This window comes from Quercus suber, unplaced genomic scaffold, assembly GCF_002906115.3.
Source record: "Quercus suber isolate HL8 unplaced genomic scaffold, Cork oak 2.0 scaffold_431, whole genome shotgun sequence".
NCBI lineage: Eukaryota > Viridiplantae > Streptophyta > Magnoliopsida > Fagales > Fagaceae > Quercus > Quercus suber.
Window position 1 is genome coordinate 208,366 of NW_027069882.1, and position 18,160 is coordinate 226,525.

Consider the following 18,160-nt stretch of genomic DNA (forward strand, 5'->3'; position numbering starts at 1 on the left):
TCCAACGGCCAACGCTCATGAGGATTGGAGAGAATCAAGAGAACATCACAGGGGAGGGCATCTCGGTGCCCCTGCATCTGCTCCTCGCTTTGTTCAAGCTCCGCCGCACCGAGATTGGAGTTGTTGGTGGCCTTGAAGCAAGCCAGCTTCAGCCCCCTTTCCCCCAGCTAGTCTTAGAACAAGCCCACCTGAGCCTCCGTTTATAGGATTAGCTTGTAAGAGTAGTGCTTTAAAGCACGCCTGCCTGAGCCTCCGTCTGTACATTGTAACTTTTTGTTTAATAAAGTAATGTGCAGTTTCTTTCCATTTCTGTTGAATCTTCTATTTCGAACTTTTATCTTTCTGCAATGTTTGTTTGGTAGTTTTTTTTTTTTTTTTGCATAACCACCAATCTTCCTTAGAATGATTACTTAGAACGATCGCCTGTTGCGCCGGCTAGCGCACTAATCCTTTCCTACAGACGGCGCCAATTGTAAGGTCCGTTTTTGTAGCCTAAAAGATATGGGTTCCACAGGCCCAATGAATTTGTAGAGAGTGGATCGAAGGTTTAGGCGCTCGCCGGCGTTCATGAAGCATCAACTACTTTTTTTTTTATTGAAAGATACTAAGACCAATTTACAACTGGGGGATGCTCATCGGCCCATAGCCGAGGAGGTTTTTCCTTCCCAAACTCTCGTCCCCACTTACTGAGTTCCTCCCTTCTTTCTTATATCCTCCTCCTTTCTTTCTGCTGATCATCCATTGGCCTCCTCTCTGACCCTCCGTCCCATCAGCGGTCTTGTCTGTACTCAAGTGGCTCACCAAGGTCGATGTTGCCCTGCCAAGGGGTTACATCTCCATTAATGCGGCCAAGAGAGTTAGGTGAGCGCATTCAATGCAGAAGTGACAGTTCACCTTAGGCTTGCTCCTTCGCCGTTCTCCTATCGCCGACGCGTGGCACTGAACCCTCTCCTCCTCGGATATTCAAAGCGTTCTCTGGTGGGATGGCCCTCGTGTTCCCCCGAGGTCTCGGATGCCCGAGGACGGGCGCTCCTCGGATATGGTCCTCGGGAGTCAGTCTTCGCGCTTTCATCCTCGGACCATTCATGAATCCTCGGCGTGGGCCTTTTGGGCCTGGCTTGGAGTGGGCCGAGGCCGCCCAATATTCTGGCCCCACAAGACTCTAATTCTATTGTTTAATATTTTTATATAATATAATTTTCTATCATATATATATATATATCAAACTATTCCTACCGTCAACTTTTTATCTTCAGCAATAGTTAAGATAATTTACAACAATCTCTTTTTATTTATTATGTCAATTGATAAAAAGTTACTGCAATTTATATATCTATATATATAATAGTTGAAACTGAGAGAAAATCCAATTAGATTTCGATTGAATTCTCAATTTTATGTCACGTGTCTTTTTTTTTTTTTTTTTTTGAGTTACTGCATAATTAAAAGTTTTATTGATTTTGCTGTCAAATTGTGAAAACCAAAGAGACTACAATTTTTATACCGAAGAAATGTGTCGGCTCCTCTCTCGTTTGGAATTTTTTTCCAAATAATATTAAATATCAAAAAATTTAGTTAGTTGTCACGTTCCAAAACAATGTTGTAAACTAGCATCTCGAATGTCCAAAACTCGAGTTTCAAGATAAAACTCGAGTTTTTAAGTCTCGATTTGTAAGTGGTGGGAGTTGAAGTGGAAGAAAATCCACGTACTCGAGTTTTTAAGACTTGAGTTTCACTTTTAAGACACAAGTTTCACCATTTTAATTACTTCTTCTTTCTCGCATTCTTTTGAGTTTTGAACCAGCGTTCTTCTTTGTGCAAATCTGAAGACCAAATCGTCCAATCGCCCACCTTGCGTTCAATCATCCAATCGAAGCTCTAGCGTTCTTGGTTTTTCCTCTGTTCTTCGTCAGATCATTCCTCTATTCTTCATCGACAGATCATTCTTCTTGTTCTTCTTTAGGTCTGTTGTTCTTCAAGAACCAAAATTGAGTCTTAGAGACTCAATTTTGCTTTTTAGAACTTGAGTCTATAATACTCAAGATCTATCTGGCATCATATTTCCAACTTACCACGTGGGAATCAAGTCTTTAATTCTTGAGTTTTAGACTAAAATCAAATCTATAAAACTCAAAGATGCTAGTTTGCAATTTTCTTCCGACCTCATGTTAACTTATGATTTTCTTTCTTCACACTCTGCTAGTCTACAAATTCCCTCCTCCTGTCTGTTATTCTTCAATTCTCTCCCCTTTTAATATGGATGAATGCCGTGGAAATAAAACAATCCAAACGCCAAAAAAGGAAGCCACAAAATTCTCGCTTTACTTTCTCCACTCTCTCCGTCACTTCACCTCCTTTCTCTGATTATCTCTCTTTATCGCTCTCTCTATCTCTCCAAACGGACCAAACCTGAGCATCAGACTATTAGAGGGCATCAAAACAAAAAGGAACAACGGATATGAGTTTTGTGATTGCGATTTTATCATTTTTGGCAGGAGTGGTCCGATTAGGTTCCTCCTAAGAGAAGGTGGAGTTTAAGGATAAGGATAGTAATCTCTCACATCCACCTTGAAAATAGAGATCTTTCACTTCTTTTTGGTCTCTTCAAGCACTGATCTTCTCCATCCAGCAAGCTCTGATCTTGGTGCTGACTCCGCTTTATATAAAAAAATGATCAAATAAAAAATTGGATGAGAATGGGGAGAGAGTCTTAAAGGGCACTATGAGGGAGAGAAAAGGTCAACAAGGCAAAGAGAGATTTGAAGGCCACCACCATGTCAGACCGTCATCTACTTTCAGCCCAGGCTCCCGCCACCGTTATATTCCACCTGAAACACTACCAGTAGAGGTATTATTAAACAACAAAAAATGATATCAAATATGGTTTAGCTTTTGTTATTTTGGGTTGATTGTTATTAATTTAGGTATTTGGGTTATTGGTTTTGAAGGAGGTTGAGTGATGAAGAAAAGAAGGGCACCATCGAAGATATCTAAAACCCATTTTAGCTCAGATTTGACAGCCATTAAAGGTATTACCTCTCTCTATTTCTCTTGCCTTCGTTTTCTTTATTTTATGGTTGGATTTACGACCATGGAAGGAACTCTCTTTCTTTGTATTATTCTGCTCTTTTTTCATTTGTTTAAATTTTGTTTTGTTGCCGAGAAACAAGGAGTTTTCTTTTGCTTAAACGTTGTTTGGTTGTCGATAAAACAGGATGAGAAAAATTGAGCATTTATATTTTTTGTTTGGGTCATTATTTTAGCTTTCTTCTATTGGTTGAAGTCTGGTTGGCTGGTTGCCGAGAAAACAGAGAAGAGAAATGGGGATTTTTTTTTTTTTTTTTTTTTTTTAATAAATCTATCAAAATACAACCCCAAAATATAGCACAACATTTGATCCCAGGAACTTAAGAACAAATGAATTCAAACCCAAGAACTTAAGAACAAATGAATTCAAATCAAGCATGTATACAATCCCAGGAACTTAAGAACAAATGGATTCAAACCCAGATGTATATTTGAAACCCCAATTTCAAATCCAGACTTCTCAAACCCAGAAAAATTAGATGGTAGAAAACGTGACCCGCGGTCAACCAAAGAGAAGAAATGAATCAAGTTGAGTCAGTTGTCCACAGTGGCAGATTGGTTTCAGTTGAAACTGGGAGCAACGGCGATGAAGAGAGATGCAGGAAAACTTGTCGGAGATCACGAAATCTCCACCTGGTCGAAGATCAAGAGATCTCCACCAATCTGGGCAGTGATTTGGATGGAGATGGGTTTTCACAGTCGGATCGAGTCAAGTTTGATTTTGGAGGAGACCCACCACTTGACCTGTCGTTGTTGAGTTTGGACACCCACCATCGACAGCCAATGTCGTCGGATCAGGCGTAGGCGTAGGTTGAGTTGGATCAACCAATATCCTCTCTATCCTTTCCCCCAGCTTCGTCTTTCACCAGAGGCCATTGGATCTCATCGGCGACACGGGCGAGGACAGCGACGACGTCATCGCCCTGGCGGAGATGGACGACTATGAGATTGACGGGGATCTTGATGAGGACCTCTTCGATGGCCTTCAGCGGAGCCGTGGGTGAAGTTTGGTGGTCGACTGTGGGTTCCGGGAAGAGGTTACTGGCGAGATCAATTGGGCTATTTGGAATTTTGAACAACAGTATAACGTGTATAACGTAAAAAGATCACACATAAAAAAAGAAAAAAGAAAAAAAGAAAACTGGGCCTTATTTGTTGTGAGAGTGTTTATTGTTATGTCTTTAGTTTTTAGTCTTTAGTCTTTATTTTAGATTAGCTTTATTTTTTAGTCTTTAGTATTTATTGCTTAGTCTTTAGTCTTTATTGTTTTGTGATCTTTATTATTTTGGGGATGTTCTTCATGTTCTTCATGTTTAAAATTTGAGTGAGAGTGTTTTGATCCATTTTGGGGTTTGTTTTTTACTTATTCTGTGTTAGAGTAACGGAAAGTGGAGAGGTGGGTTACGGCACACTCACAGTGAGAATCACAGGTGGGTAAAGTGTCAAAATTGAAACCACGGGTTGGCACATAGAATTAGAGGCAAACCACAGGTTGGTAATTTGTAATTATCCCTAAAAAAAATGATCAAATAAAAAATTGGATGAGAATGGGAAGAGAGTCTTAAAGGGCACTATGAGGGAGAGAAAAGGTCGATAAGGCAAAGAGAGATTTAAAGGCCACCACCATGTCAGACCGTCATCTACTTTCAGCCCAGGCTCCCGCCACCGTTATATTCCACCTGAAACACTACCAGTAGAGGTATTATTAAACAACCAAAAAAAAAAAAAAAAACTAAGCTACGCCAGACTCAAACCTAGCAGAGTTAGACGAAATGCCCAAGCCTTACAAACTGAACCATCCCCTGTTGGCTGATTTCTGCTTTTCTTTGTATATATTTTATTTGCTGCATTATATATTGGTAATGGTAGTTGTGTATGTATACGGGCATATAGATGTTCTGCCAATAATTTGTTTTAATATGTTTGGACTGGGTTTGCACTTTGCACTAAAGTTATTGTTTGATATGTTACCAAGGAATTCTGTTGACCTACGGCATTTTTGAGATAAGGTCCAATAGCATATGTATTCAAGTATCTTCTAAATCTCTGGCTATTGATCCACACTTGACCTTTCCCATGCTACTTATGTCAAACTCCAAAGTCAAGAGCTTTTCTTTTTTGAAAGTAAAGTCAAAGGCTTTTCTTCTTTTGGTGTATCAAAATGTAATTGTAAGGTTTCAAGTGACAGGTAAACTTTTCAAAGATTTTGAATAAACTTTGAGAACACCCCTAACCCAATAAATAGCATAAAGAAGGAAAAAGAAATGTTTAACCCTTCTAGCTGATCAGTGGTTATTGTTTCCCTACCACTATAGACTTTTGCATCCGCTTAACTAATTAGATAGAGTTTTGATAGCCTAGCTTCAGGGATTTAGATCAACAAATTAAGACTGACGGTCCTTATCAATCTATTTCAAAATTTAGTCTTTCAACATCTCTTCGTTATTGTTGAAATCAAGCAACATCTTGGACATGCAAAAATTCATGAAAAAGTACCATGCAATCCTGGCCAATGTAAGCAGAGTATTATCGTTTTACTTTCTATTTCCATTCCATAGGCAAAAACCCAGACTATAGGAAACACATAACAACCAGCTCCGATAACCCTTGAACCTTAAATGTAAATGGTCTCTTCACTATTGGCAACTTCCTCAATCAAATAAAAGATGCAAATTCCAATAGCATTCCTTATTCACACAAAAAGGGACTTGTTTATCTTAAGCTTACAATGCTCAAGTTGCTTATAACAGTTATGAAAATCACAATTTCCTCTTATTCCATTGTCTAATTTTTGTTGTTTGGGCATTTAATTCCTAACATTTTTTTTTTTTTGAATAATTCTTCATAGGTTGTTGCTGTTGCACTAAAGTGTGAAACAACCTAGGCACACTTTGATGACATGGCTACCAGGTGATGCCTTTGGCCATGCAATATCTAATATTTATCATTTTCATCATTTTCCCTATCTAATAGTGTTTTCTATAATAGCCTTAATAAATAAATAAATAAAAGTATTTGCAATAATTGTGAATTGAAAAATTACATGAGTTCTACCTTTGTCTTCTTTGGCTCCCATACCTTCTCAGTTGGCAAAGGATTATGGTTCTGTATTTATTAGAATATTACATTTACACTTTTAAATCTAGCTTTCTATTAAGTTGTTCACCTCATCATTTAGATGTTATACTTATTTCTTAAAATCTACAATGTCTTTGCAGTGAAGTACTTATTGATCTTTTGAGTGTGTTCTATATCAGCAATTATTGCTACTTTTTTTCTCCCCTAATCTAGGTGCTCCAAGAACTCTTTTTGGTCTAAATTTATACACAGATTTACCAATTAGGTATGTCAAGACTTTATTTGCAAATTCTTCATTTTTGGTCTAAATTTTAATAACTATTACTTGAACCATACATGAGATAGGAAATGCTTCGATGGATTGTGGAGCTTGGGTAATTTAGATATTGTCAAAAAGGCAATTGAAAGGCTTGAGTTGTTTGTTATGAAATTAACAAATAATCAAAATACCATCTAGAGTTGCAAAATTGCCACATAATCAGCAACCAGCAGTGTCTTAATGCCCAAAAACATACGCCCACCCAAAGAGATTGGACAATGAATTGAAACTTTGCAAGCATGGAAACTGAAAGAAAGAGAATTGGTTTCATTGGGATTAGGCCATATTTTCTTAAGCATCCCCCCTCCCCCCCAATCTTAGGTACTATGGTGGTTTGCATATCTTTTTCGCCATACTAAATCTTATTCCTACGAAAACCAATAGTCTAGGAATAATTGAGGTGATTGGTGTTACCATTCAGCTTGAGTCCATCTATTTGAATGATAATATTAATTTTTGAAGCATTGACAGGAATATAAAAGTGACCATTAGTAATATATAACTAATTAGGTAGAAATTTTAATATGCATCTATTTTTTAAGTAATAGTATACACTCATGCATATTTGTGCCTATTCTTCTTGTCAAACATATTGTTTTGCGCAGCATTATTTAAAAATAAAGATAACACTAACCATAAAACATCTCTATGTTCTTTAACTATCAACTTAAGAAAAAAAAAAATCTGATGATAAGCCTAGAAAATTAAATTATGAGAATAAGAAGAAAATCACAATAGGCAGTTTAGGCAGCACACTGGGAAGTTCTAATTGCACCAAAGGTGCCCAATAATAAACTTTTCAATTGTATTCCACTTTAATTTTGACATTTTAACCTTCCATTATCTTATTGATAATTGTAATTGGGCAAGCCAATTTTTTTCAGTAATATAATTTATGTGAATTGTTGCATTGTAGATCTAGAAGATATCCCAAATGCCCAAAAGTCACCTGGGATAGGACACAAAGAGAAAACTCATGGCGTTCTAGAAAAAAAGAAGACATTATTTGGAATTTTTATTTTAGCTTATTTGGCTTATGACGTTGTCTATAACTATTTAATGTGGTTTATTACATTGTCAAGAACTATTTTATGTGTTTTATGATATCTGAATATTGAAAAGGTAATCTTAAAAATTAGTAGATTCAGACTAGATTATTAAAATTTATGACTTTTGTTAATGAATTTGTCACATGGCCAATGTGCAAGGTTTTAGTAAGTTCACTAATAAGCTTGTGTAATATTTGATAGTGTGCATCATCTATTATGGATTTGGTATACTGAACTTTGGTTGAAACAAAAATACCATGGTTATGCAACACAACAAAGGTTCACTATAATATGCTTGAAAATGTTCGACGATAATTGATATTTTTGTTATGGGTGATTATTAAAGCTTAATTTTACTCACCAGATGGTCTACATGTAGTCAACTAAGTTTGATCATATCATTTTTCAAACTTTTTGTATATATTTCTTAACTTACTGACTGTAAGAGGACTTGGTTTAACTTCATGGCAAATGTGTATAATAATTTTCATGGTATAAAAAATAAATAAAAAAGTGTGAAATCCAGATGAGTTTCAAATGGTTTAACCGTTTAAGCAACTAATAACCATTTTTTGCTTTTTTTTAGAGGATTGTTTAGGCTGCCAAGTGCCAACATTTAATAATCCAAGTTAACATCAATAGCACCACTACAATTGATCATTCCCATGCGTAAACATGAGTTACATACTAGTTTTTATAAAGAGTCCTTACTTATTATTATTCATTTTTTTTAAAATATTATTCTTCTATTATTTTTCATGTGAGAGTCCTTTTACCTTATGTTACCTAACCGGCACTTTCATATAAAATGTGAAACTCAGAAACTCTAAGCAAATCAAAGTAAAACTCAACAACAAACGTTTGAAAAAAAAAAACTCTTTTTCATCCCAAAAACAAAGTTAATTAACTTTTTAAAAATCCTACAACCATGCCACAAAAAATGTGAAACTCAAAAACCATAATCAAACCAAAAGTCTTTGAATTAACATGAAACTCAGCAACAAACGTAAAACCCAAAAATCCAAAAACCCTACACTTACAATCCAAAAACGGTCACAACTATCCTCTCTGTCGCTATTACCTAGCCACCCATGTGTGGGCCACACTAATAGTAGCCCCACTATTGCTATAGTTTTTTAGGGTAACCCATTGTTCTGTTATATCTTTCTATAGTGTAATCATTTTTTTTTTTTAATGTTTCAATAATTTCCTAGCTCTAAATCTATTCTTTAATTTTTGGAAGTTTTAACATTTGAATTTTTGGAATAATTTTTTGCTCTATTTGAATCTGTTTGCTAGATTTCAATGACCATAACCATGAATTATTCTTTTGAATGTATCTTTCTCTTATGTCTCTCTGTGTAGTTATAGTTTTTTTCTTTTTATAATTTGTAGGCTCTAAATCTTTTAATTCTTTAATATATTTTTTTTCTTTTGAAAGTTTTAAAATTTGTAGCAGATTTCAATAGAAGGTGACCAAATTTTCTCTTATATTTCTCTATTTTGTATCCACATATGTTTTAGCTTCTGAATTTTTTAGTTTTTTTTTTCTTTGGCATGTGTTTTCAGCAAATTTCAATAGCTTTAGCCATGAATTATTCTTTTGAAAATAACTCGTCTTTCTCTTTTATTTCTCTATTGTGTAGTTATATATATATATATATATATTGTTTGATTTTTGTAATAATTGAAACTGTCTTGGAGATTTCAGCAACTATAGCTATGCATTATTCTTTTGAGGGTAGCTCATCTTTTTCTTTTTTCTTTTTTCCTCTTTTGTTTCAATAATTTATAGGCTCTGAATCATTTGATTCTTTAATTTTATTTGTTAGCACTTTGAAAGTTTTAACATCTACATTTTTGTATTAGTTATTGCAATATCTAAACATGTTTAGCAAATTTCAACAATTATACCATGAATTATATATTCTTTTGAAGATAACCTATTTTTCTCTTATATTTCTCTATTGTGTAGTCATATATATATATATATATATTTTTTTTTTTCAAAAATTTCTAGGCAATGAAACCAATTGGTAGATTTTTCGCAAGATATAACACGTTCAAGCAATGACTTCTTTATCAAATCATAACAAAAATTAAAGTGAAACAAGAGAAATTTATGCAATGGTATAGTTTTATAATCAATTTAAAATTTTATATAATTATTTTAATCCACCACACAAACAAGTAGGATCCCGTGTCTAACACAGGTTTGCAACTAGTTGGAATAAAAAGCCAACACTAATTATACAACCTGAAAAAGGCATATAGTCTTCACCTGAAAAAGGCCCAACAAACTCACATGTAAGCAATGCACAATTATTTATTCAACAGTGGAATCTGCCCTAATCCAAGAAAAGTCAAAAGAAGATCTCAGAGAACTTGCTAGGCAAATAACGTTTCAAGTCACCCAAATGAGAGATGATCAAGACAATGCTTCTCCGGCTTCTTCAGAAGCATCCTACTCCAGTAAACAAGCCAAAAGAACTGAGCCCAACCCATATCTCAATTCACTATATATCACACTTCCTAAGCAGCATAACAAGCTATGCACATATTCTACATTTTCCAATCCAGTTAACTAATGAGGGTATAGGTAAAATTGTTGATTTCATGGACGATATCAGAAGATATTTATGATCACAGATGGACTAGACACCAATTACTGCTAAATCTTGAATTATTTCTGAAGAAGCTGCTCCTCCACTGGATCTTGTGTCAGTATATTGACAGGTGTAGAACGCTCTGACTCTGAAGATTGGATGAGAATGTGCATAAGAAATGTAACAAGCACCAAGAAGATCACTAAAAATGCAATGCCTTCCAATGAGGATAGGAGAGAAGACCATTGAAAGAATTTGACGACGCCATAGACAATGAGACATAGCCAACAAATGACAACCTGCGTGTAGAACAGAGAGAGACTACAGATGAGAAAAAGGATAGTACATTAACTTTGTTCAAATTATTAGAATGTTGTCTTACAAACAAAGACTTCTTTGGTCGACCAATGTCTTTCTTCTGTAGGTCACTGAATGAGCCCTTATATAAGTATTTCTCCAACAAAGCATCCTGGTTGGTTAGAGAAATAAATAAATAAATTATATGCATCAATTAAAAGGAACAAAAAACTGAAGGCTGTCTATGATTACAATAAATGCATCTTCTTATAAAGGCATGATGAATGGGAGTTGGAATATTACCAAGTAATGCAAAATATGTGCTAAATAAAACGAATACAAGGACTCTAGTAAAACAACTTGTCCAAAACTTCTTGTAGCTCTCTACATTATTTCCAAGTTAACTTCATCTCTCTCTCTCTCTCTCTCCAATTTGATAGTGGGGTGGGCTGGCTTAGGAGCTTTCTCAAGTGTAAAGAAGCTAGTTATCTTCGCGTCTACATGGATATTGGCAATTTATGTTGAGCACATAATCTTGAATGTGTTAATTGTATTTGGCAAATATATGTTTTTTATCGGTTAATTGAATACAAGAATTTTCCAGCAGCCCCTCAAAATTTATCAGGCACTTCTTCTTTGCAATTATATTGAGACATCAATACACGTACATACCTTCGTAACAAATGCATCTTTACACCATTGTGAGATGCCGTCAGCTGTTTCTGGCAATTCCAGCATTGAATGTCTCCTGATGTGCACCTTTACCTGTATAGTAAGAAACAATGACACCTATTATTGATTTTGTGAGAATAGCATTACTCCTATATATCAAGAACATACATTGGCCTCATTTTCGTTCCACAATAATATTCATCTGGATTCTGGCCTGTACTAGTAGCTGGAAACAGACTCAGTTTGTTCTTGTCAGATTATAGGAATTTCTTCTGGTTTCTATAGGGTTCAAATGAGCATAACAGTATTAAAAACTAAAACATTTCTCATACAAGATTAGGTTTTCAGACCCAGTAAAATCAATCATTCCAATACTATCAACTAAAAAATTAAGCTGTTAAATGAAGTGGTCAGGGTTTTGTTTTCCTACCACAGAAGATTTCCCTCTAAGTATTCTCAACATTGTAGGTGGAGGTTGATCTTTTGGAACAGCCACTGTACAGTCATAAATTGCTGGAACAAATGAGCGCATATGACTTACTGCTGAAACAAAACCCTGAGAGCAATTTAAATCAATATCAAGGGTATGTACATCAGACGACAAGAAAAATTAAAAATATATACATGTATATAGATATATTGGGAAAAATCCATGTGCTATTGATATGGCAATAAATTGTTTAGCAGTAATCAGATAGCCTCTACTATCCCACATAAGTTTATGCCTCAATCAAAAACTGGGATGGTTTTTATTTGAGAATTAAAGCACTTTACCTACTCAAAACTGAAAGAAAATCCCCTTAAAATCTTTAACAACGTGCACTAATATGACCAAAAATAGGATAGTATGAAAATCTGAGGAAAATTTCAACTAATAGTCTGTTTGGATTGAGGAAGAGGAAAGGGGAGTAGAGTAGAGTAAATTTAGCACAAAATTAGTTTATTTTTAGTCAACTCTATTCTACTCCTCTTCACTCCCCCTTCTTCCCCCCTTCGTCCAAACAGGCCATAAATTCACCTTAGTACGAGGAATCAAAACGTTCCTAGGAACAGGCAACCCTTTTGAAGCAGCATACTTCTGAGCTGCAAAAAGCTTTGCCTCTGTAAACCGAGTTCCCTCCACAAAAAGCGCCAGCCAAAAAGGAAATGGAAAATCCTCTAGCTGTCGAAAACCTGACTGCAGCACAGAACCACATTAGACATGAACGTGATAAAAACAATTAAACTATGATGCATTCATGTTTCTTTAAATGCATTAAAGGATACCTTCAATGTGTTTTCATCCTTGGCCCAATTTCTTTCCACAAAAACATAACCAGAAAACCACATTGACCAACCTATGACCTGCATAAATTTACCATATCCTTTATCTCTTTATCTTCATAGAAATGTCAAATCTGACCTACAACTAAAAACAAGAAACTTGGACAAAAAATGACATAAAAAAACCCCAGATGGAAAGAATTTCCAACACTCAAACTGGACTGTGAAGGTAATATTTAAGCAACCTATCATCAGTAATTCTATTAAAAATTTTCCACTAGTGACAATCTAGTTTCCTGGTGTGATTTTTCACAACAATTGCAACGACAGTGATGATGATAATGAAGGTCATGATGATTCTAACATTTAGAAGAACTTGGAGAAGAGTGAGCAAACATGTCACAGCTAGCAATGGTAAAGAAATCTATCGGAAATTTGAAAAGAAGCCAAATGTCTTACATTGGATAAGGAATAGTAAATAAGTGAGAGAAAGTGAAGCATACATAAAAATACTATCAGTGGCATAGTAAAGTGTAAAAAGGCTGCAGAATACATAAATCAGGGAAAAACTTAAAGCTGTACTTTGTTGCTTAGAAAACATACAGAGATAAAAGGGAAATTAAATAACTTGGTATATTTATTCTTTCAGCCTCCAGAAAAGGGAGTTCAACTGAGCTAAGCCAAATAATTTACTTATGCTTAATTGGACTTCAGTGTAGGTTTGAGGTTCCACAAGTTGCAACTACTACAACTTTGAAGATGCAGTTCTTTCAAATCAATTTGATTAATAACATCAATATGTCAAGAATAAATTGATTTTCTCTTTCACTTCAACAATTATGTCCTTTCGTACTTTCCTTAGGTATTCCTACTAAAATATAAAATTGTAAGGCTTGAAACTCTTGCATTAACTATCTTGAGTGCTACGACCTTTGTCAATGAAGCTGGTGTTGCAAATGCCACTCCACTAAAAACCTTGAATATAGCATTTAACTAATAAATGAATCAATGACTCGCCCCATTCTACAACAGAAGAATATTGGTTAGATTTAAAACTTACAGGAAGGCTTTTTACTGCTTTCTTCATGATGGCTAGTGTACTACCAAGGCAATCCAAGCGCTGTCATAGGTAAGACCAACCAGATAAAAGAAGCAATAAGCCAAGTGTTTAGTAAAAAAACACATTTTCTATATGAAAACAAAGCCTATTAATGACTTTAATTATAGCAATACAAAATTATGTGCACTGTACTAGAGAATACAACATGCACATGTAAGTTTATGAGTATTGATGTACACCCGCTGGTTTTAAACGCTCACCAGCTATTAAATTCAGGTTCAGCATGAAGAACCAAATGAGATGAAGGTACTTAGCTCAAATTGATAAAGCCAACTTTACCTGCCCTTGTGCTTCTTCAGACAAATGGAGTGTGTGGGAGTAATTTTCAAGAAAAGTGATTTCATTGTGAACAAAATTTAGTTAGGATATGCTGACAAAAGGTTATGCAGTACTCAGCAGATCGCCTCAGCAGAAACTCCAAAGTTTATTCATAAATTCAGACAATTCATGACAGTCTTTTTATGAAAAATGTTAATCTTAAAAGGTATGGACACACAACATTGTATGAGAACTGCCTCTAAATTAGAGTTTGCAAAGGTAAGCACCTGAGCCAGGACCCATCCAACAAGCCAATCAATGTCACTCCTATGATTGCATATGAAAAGTGCATGTTCTTTACCTGAAAATATCTCAAATAAGATAATTTGATATATGTTAGATTCATAAGTGTTTTCAAGACTAATATCTTAAACCTTTACTATTACCAAAAAGGAAACCAAAATTGATTACCCATCAACTGAAAGGTTTCTGAATCTGTGTACAGCTCAATCTGCAGCCAGAAGGTCTAACTAGTCAGACTGCAATGTGGATACAAAAATCCAAGTACACACGCATTTTCAAGGAATGCTAAGCATGTCACTGGGTCAATATGTGAAAAACTAACCGCAATTATGTCAAACAATTCAAAACAAACTAGTGTTAATAGAGAATACAAACAGAGTTTGTATACAAAACAAAACAATATATGAATTCCACAGCATACTTACCTTCAACATATTGGCAAATTAACAAATTCAAGAGACAATTTTTTTTTAGGTACATATCCTTTCTCTTTTCTTTTGATTATTGGCAAGGCCAGTCAAAATTTCCTTGAATCTGTCTTTTTGCAGAAACCCTAAAATTTCCTCTCTTAGCTTTTCCCCCTATATCCCTGGATTTAAGGAGCTCGCAGACTCCATTTCCATATTTAGGGATTTTCTCGCCTCTCCTACCTCAAGCCATGAAACCCATTTACAATTTATAGGCCTACTTTTTTTAAAGTATGGAATATTCTCAATTGGCTAGGAATGCTCACCTCAGCAAGATGTGGTAGCATGTTGAATATAAGCAAACTATTTACTTATTCATGACAATTACGGAAGATGATTTTAGCTTCTTTTTTTTTTTTTAATCACTACTATTTTAGTACCATACCATACACCAAACAAGATTATAACTTTTCTTTATATAAGCAAAACAAGATTATAACTTTGAAAACAGATCCTTAAAAGATGCATACAAACAAGCAATTGAATATACAGTGTTACAAAACAAATTCATCACCTTGACACCAGCCCACCAATCAACAAGACATATAAGCTCCAACCACAGTAATTCTGCAACTACTTTGTTGATCCTTCTGTACATGTTTTTTGACAGTGGACGAACAAGGATGAAGAAAACTGCCTGAGAAAAGAAAAAATATGTGTAAAAGTCGGACAAATGTATTCCATAAAGTAAAGCATAAGTAGAAATATATCCAAGTGAGATAGTTCATTTGGAATAAAAGAATTTTTTTAATGAAGCAGTAGGTGTAGGCTACAATCTACTTGATGGATGACGGCCATTTCTCAACCCATGTATTTAACTCAAAACCTCAGTATTAAAAGGGAGAGATACCAATTAGCTACAATGGTTGGTGATAACGTTACAAGTTTCTAATAAGTAAGCAAAATCCCATTGAAAATAACCAGCTAGGGAACTAAAGTCAGAGGCTTTGTATTATAGTATCCCCCTAAAATTACAGCAAAAAATGTAGAAGATCCAAAACATCCAGCAAAGACAGTGGACAATTGTTATCCTTAGACACAATGGCTCCACATTGCCTTGACAATAGCCCTTGCCAATAGCTTCAATTCTAATTGTTTCTTCTTCTTTTTTTTAGCAATGCCATGGACAAAAATAAATTTCACAGTTTTTTTTTTTCACATTCCCTCGACAATTTCTGATTAGAGTAGCATTACTTTTACATGGATCCACTATTGACACAACTTTTATTAGCATCAATCACAATATACCAACTCAACATTTGTGAAAAAGATTGCAATCAATTTTTATTCAACAACCATTTTGTCTTACTTACAATAATAATAATTTGAATTTAGCAATTAGCAAACAACATAAAAAAATAAGAAAAATGGTTCTTCAAAAGAAACCCAAAAGGCAAGAAGCTGAAGCCAAAAGCGTGGCAAAAGACTAACATTGAAACATTGTTTGAAAAAAAGTATTGGAACAAAATTGATATTATACTAAATATATGCAATAAATAAATAAAAGGCCAAATGGATTTGATAACCAAATACCTGAATGAGATTGACAAGAAGGCCTGAGAGAATGAAAAGTAGGCCCACAGGAACTACAACAAGTACAGCCGGGATCCCCATGGCAAGCTAGCTTTTCTAACCAGCAATGGTGTATGCACGTAGTAAATAATGATAAAAGAAAAAGAAAAAGGCAGAGACAGTTGCAATGTGTTTTGGAAGATGGAAAGAACAAACAAGAGACTGTTGCAAAGAGAGAGAGAGAGAGAGATGGTTTTGGGGGCTGTCAATGAACAAGACACTGAAACCATGCGTGTATGTTGGTGGGCCGTACGCCAGCTATGAGACCGATTTGAGCGGGTTTTAACGTTGCAAATGTTGCAGTTGCCTACGAACAGCTTCTTGATTGTCATTGCATAACATCATGGTTATTAGTAGGGAAATGCAGTATGTTATTGGATGATACGAGTCGGCAAAAAATTGATTTAAATTATGAATTCAAATTGTAACCTATAACAACTTACCACATATGATTTTTTGTAAAAGTGTTGTGAAAATATTGTCGATATAACAATTCTGTTACTAGTTTCCCATGATATTAGGATCCCAAGATCTTACATCCCTTAAATATCTTAGATCTCACAAGGATTTCTACTAAAACAAAATATGTGTGGGATCCCGATCTAAATTTAGGATTTTATAGGATATAGCAATACTAGAGTTCATGTGCTATAAAGGAAAATTCAAAAATAAATTTTTATTTTAGGGCTTCAAATGGAGCTCAAATGCCTCAAACTGATAAAAAAAAATTGATTAAAAAATCATATATAAAAAAAAGCACAAAAAATAAAACTTTAAGGTTCACGTCGGTAGTTAATAGTCATCTTAACCTAATAAACAAAATCATACAAGACAGAAGGAAAAAAAGAGACTAGACTACTAAAGACAGAAGCTGAAAAATCTGATGATGACACCACTTTGAGAAAGACCATTGACAATGAAGGTGATTTTTTTTTTTGTAATTCCACTTACAATTACAAGAATTTTGTTTATAATAATCAACCGTACTATGAGGAACTCATCTAAGATATCCAAAACTTTAGTCTTGATGATTGAGTGTGTTTGTGGTGTTGTTTAAAACATTGTTGTTTGTTGTGTTGTTTAGGTGAGACATTAGGTATTGACATTATTATTTGCTTTAGATTGTTTATGTGAGACATTATGTATGCTTCGAGTTGTTCAACTTAGAACTTGGTATTTATGAGTTGTATCTTTTTCACTTTATTTATGTATTTGTAATTTGGTACTTTGCCTTTTATTAGTAATTTCATTAATTTGTGTAAAAAAATTACTTTTTTTCAATGGTCTCTTTAATATATATATATATATATATATATATTATGAATTATAATTATAGGTATTTTAATTTTACATGTAGAATCAGAATTGCGAACATTCTAAAAAAACATGTACTTTTTTTTTTTTTTTTTGAGAAACAGAAAAAATATGTACTTTAAACGTATAGAATTGTCTACTTTTTTTTAAAATGTGTACATTGAATATACAAAATGATGTACATTCGTTGAAAAATTATGTATATTGAATATACAAAATTATGTACATTATTTGAAATTTTGTGTATGTCAAATGTACATAATTGTGTACACTCTATGAAAATGGTGTACATTGAATGTAGAGATTTGTGTATATTATTGTATGTTGAATATATATATATATATATATAATTGTATATATTCTTAAAAAAAATGTGAAGTTAATTGTACAAAATTGTCTACATTCTTTAAAAAATTGTATGCGTTTATTGTATAAAATTGTGTACATTCTTTAAAAAATGTGTATGTTGAATGTATAGAATTATCTACATTTTTTGAAAAATATGTACGTTGAATGTATAAAATTGTGTACATTTTTTAAAAAATTGTGTACATTAAATGTATACAATTAGATATATTCATTGAAAAATTGTATATGTTGAATGTAAAGAATTGTGGGCATTCTTTGAAAAATGTGTGCATTTTGAATGTACATAATTGTGTACATTATTTGAAAAAAGTGCACATTGAATATATAGAATTATGTACATCATTTAAAAATTTATGTATATTGAATCTATATAATTATGTACATTT

General features: G+C 34.0%; 1 protein-coding gene and 1 long non-coding RNA gene across 3 annotated transcripts; one reads left to right on the top strand and one right to left on the bottom strand.

Annotated features, from left to right (window-relative positions):
- The first annotated feature begins 1,779 nt into the window (after nt 1-1,779).
- LOC112002118 (uncharacterized) lies at nt 1,780-7,605 on the top strand. Its single transcript, XR_010624341.1, has 4 exons — nt 1,780-2,848; nt 2,949-3,029; nt 5,936-5,997; nt 7,401-7,605. It is a non-coding gene; the product is annotated as an uncharacterized LOC112002118 (long non-coding RNA).
- Nucleotides 7,606-9,652: 2,047 nt separating this feature from the next.
- On the bottom strand, nt 9,653-16,528 carry LOC112010333 (1-acyl-sn-glycerol-3-phosphate acyltransferase 2). Of its 2 annotated transcripts, XM_024042675.2 has the most exons (11): nt 16,053-16,528; nt 15,034-15,156; nt 14,221-14,260; nt 14,037-14,110; nt 13,432-13,491; nt 12,375-12,452; nt 12,127-12,285; nt 11,539-11,664; nt 11,109-11,201; nt 10,522-10,608; nt 9,653-10,438 (listed from the first exon to the last, which is right to left on the bottom strand). In XM_024042675.2, exons 1-11 carry the CDS (start codon nt 16,131-16,133, stop codon nt 10,217-10,219), a joined length of 1,143 nt encoding a protein of 380 aa, XP_023898443.1. In that variant the 5' UTR covers nt 16,134-16,528; the 3' UTR covers nt 9,653-10,216. The 2 variants fall into 2 exon arrangements, with proteins under 2 accessions (XP_023898443.1, XP_065617917.1); XM_065761845.1 differs by lacking the exons at nt 15,034-15,156; nt 16,053-16,528 and adding an exon at nt 14,478-14,718.
- Between the last annotated feature and the right edge of the window lie 1,632 nt (nt 16,529-18,160).

Bases quoted from the DNA above. Each gene is read 5' to 3' on its own strand.
- LOC112010333 (XM_024042675.2), bottom strand. From the start codon at position 16,133: ATGGGGATCCCGGCTGTACTTGTTGTAGTTCCTGTGGGCCTACTTTTC. The intron at 15,157-16,052 runs GTATTTGGTTAT...TTCTTTTCTCAG, and splicing joins TTCTTGTCAATCTCATTCAG to GCAGTTTTCTTCATCCTTGT. The intron at 10,439-10,521 runs GTAAGACAACAT...TTCTACACGCAG, and splicing joins GACCAAAGAAGTCTTTGTTT to GTTGTCATTTGTTGGCTATG.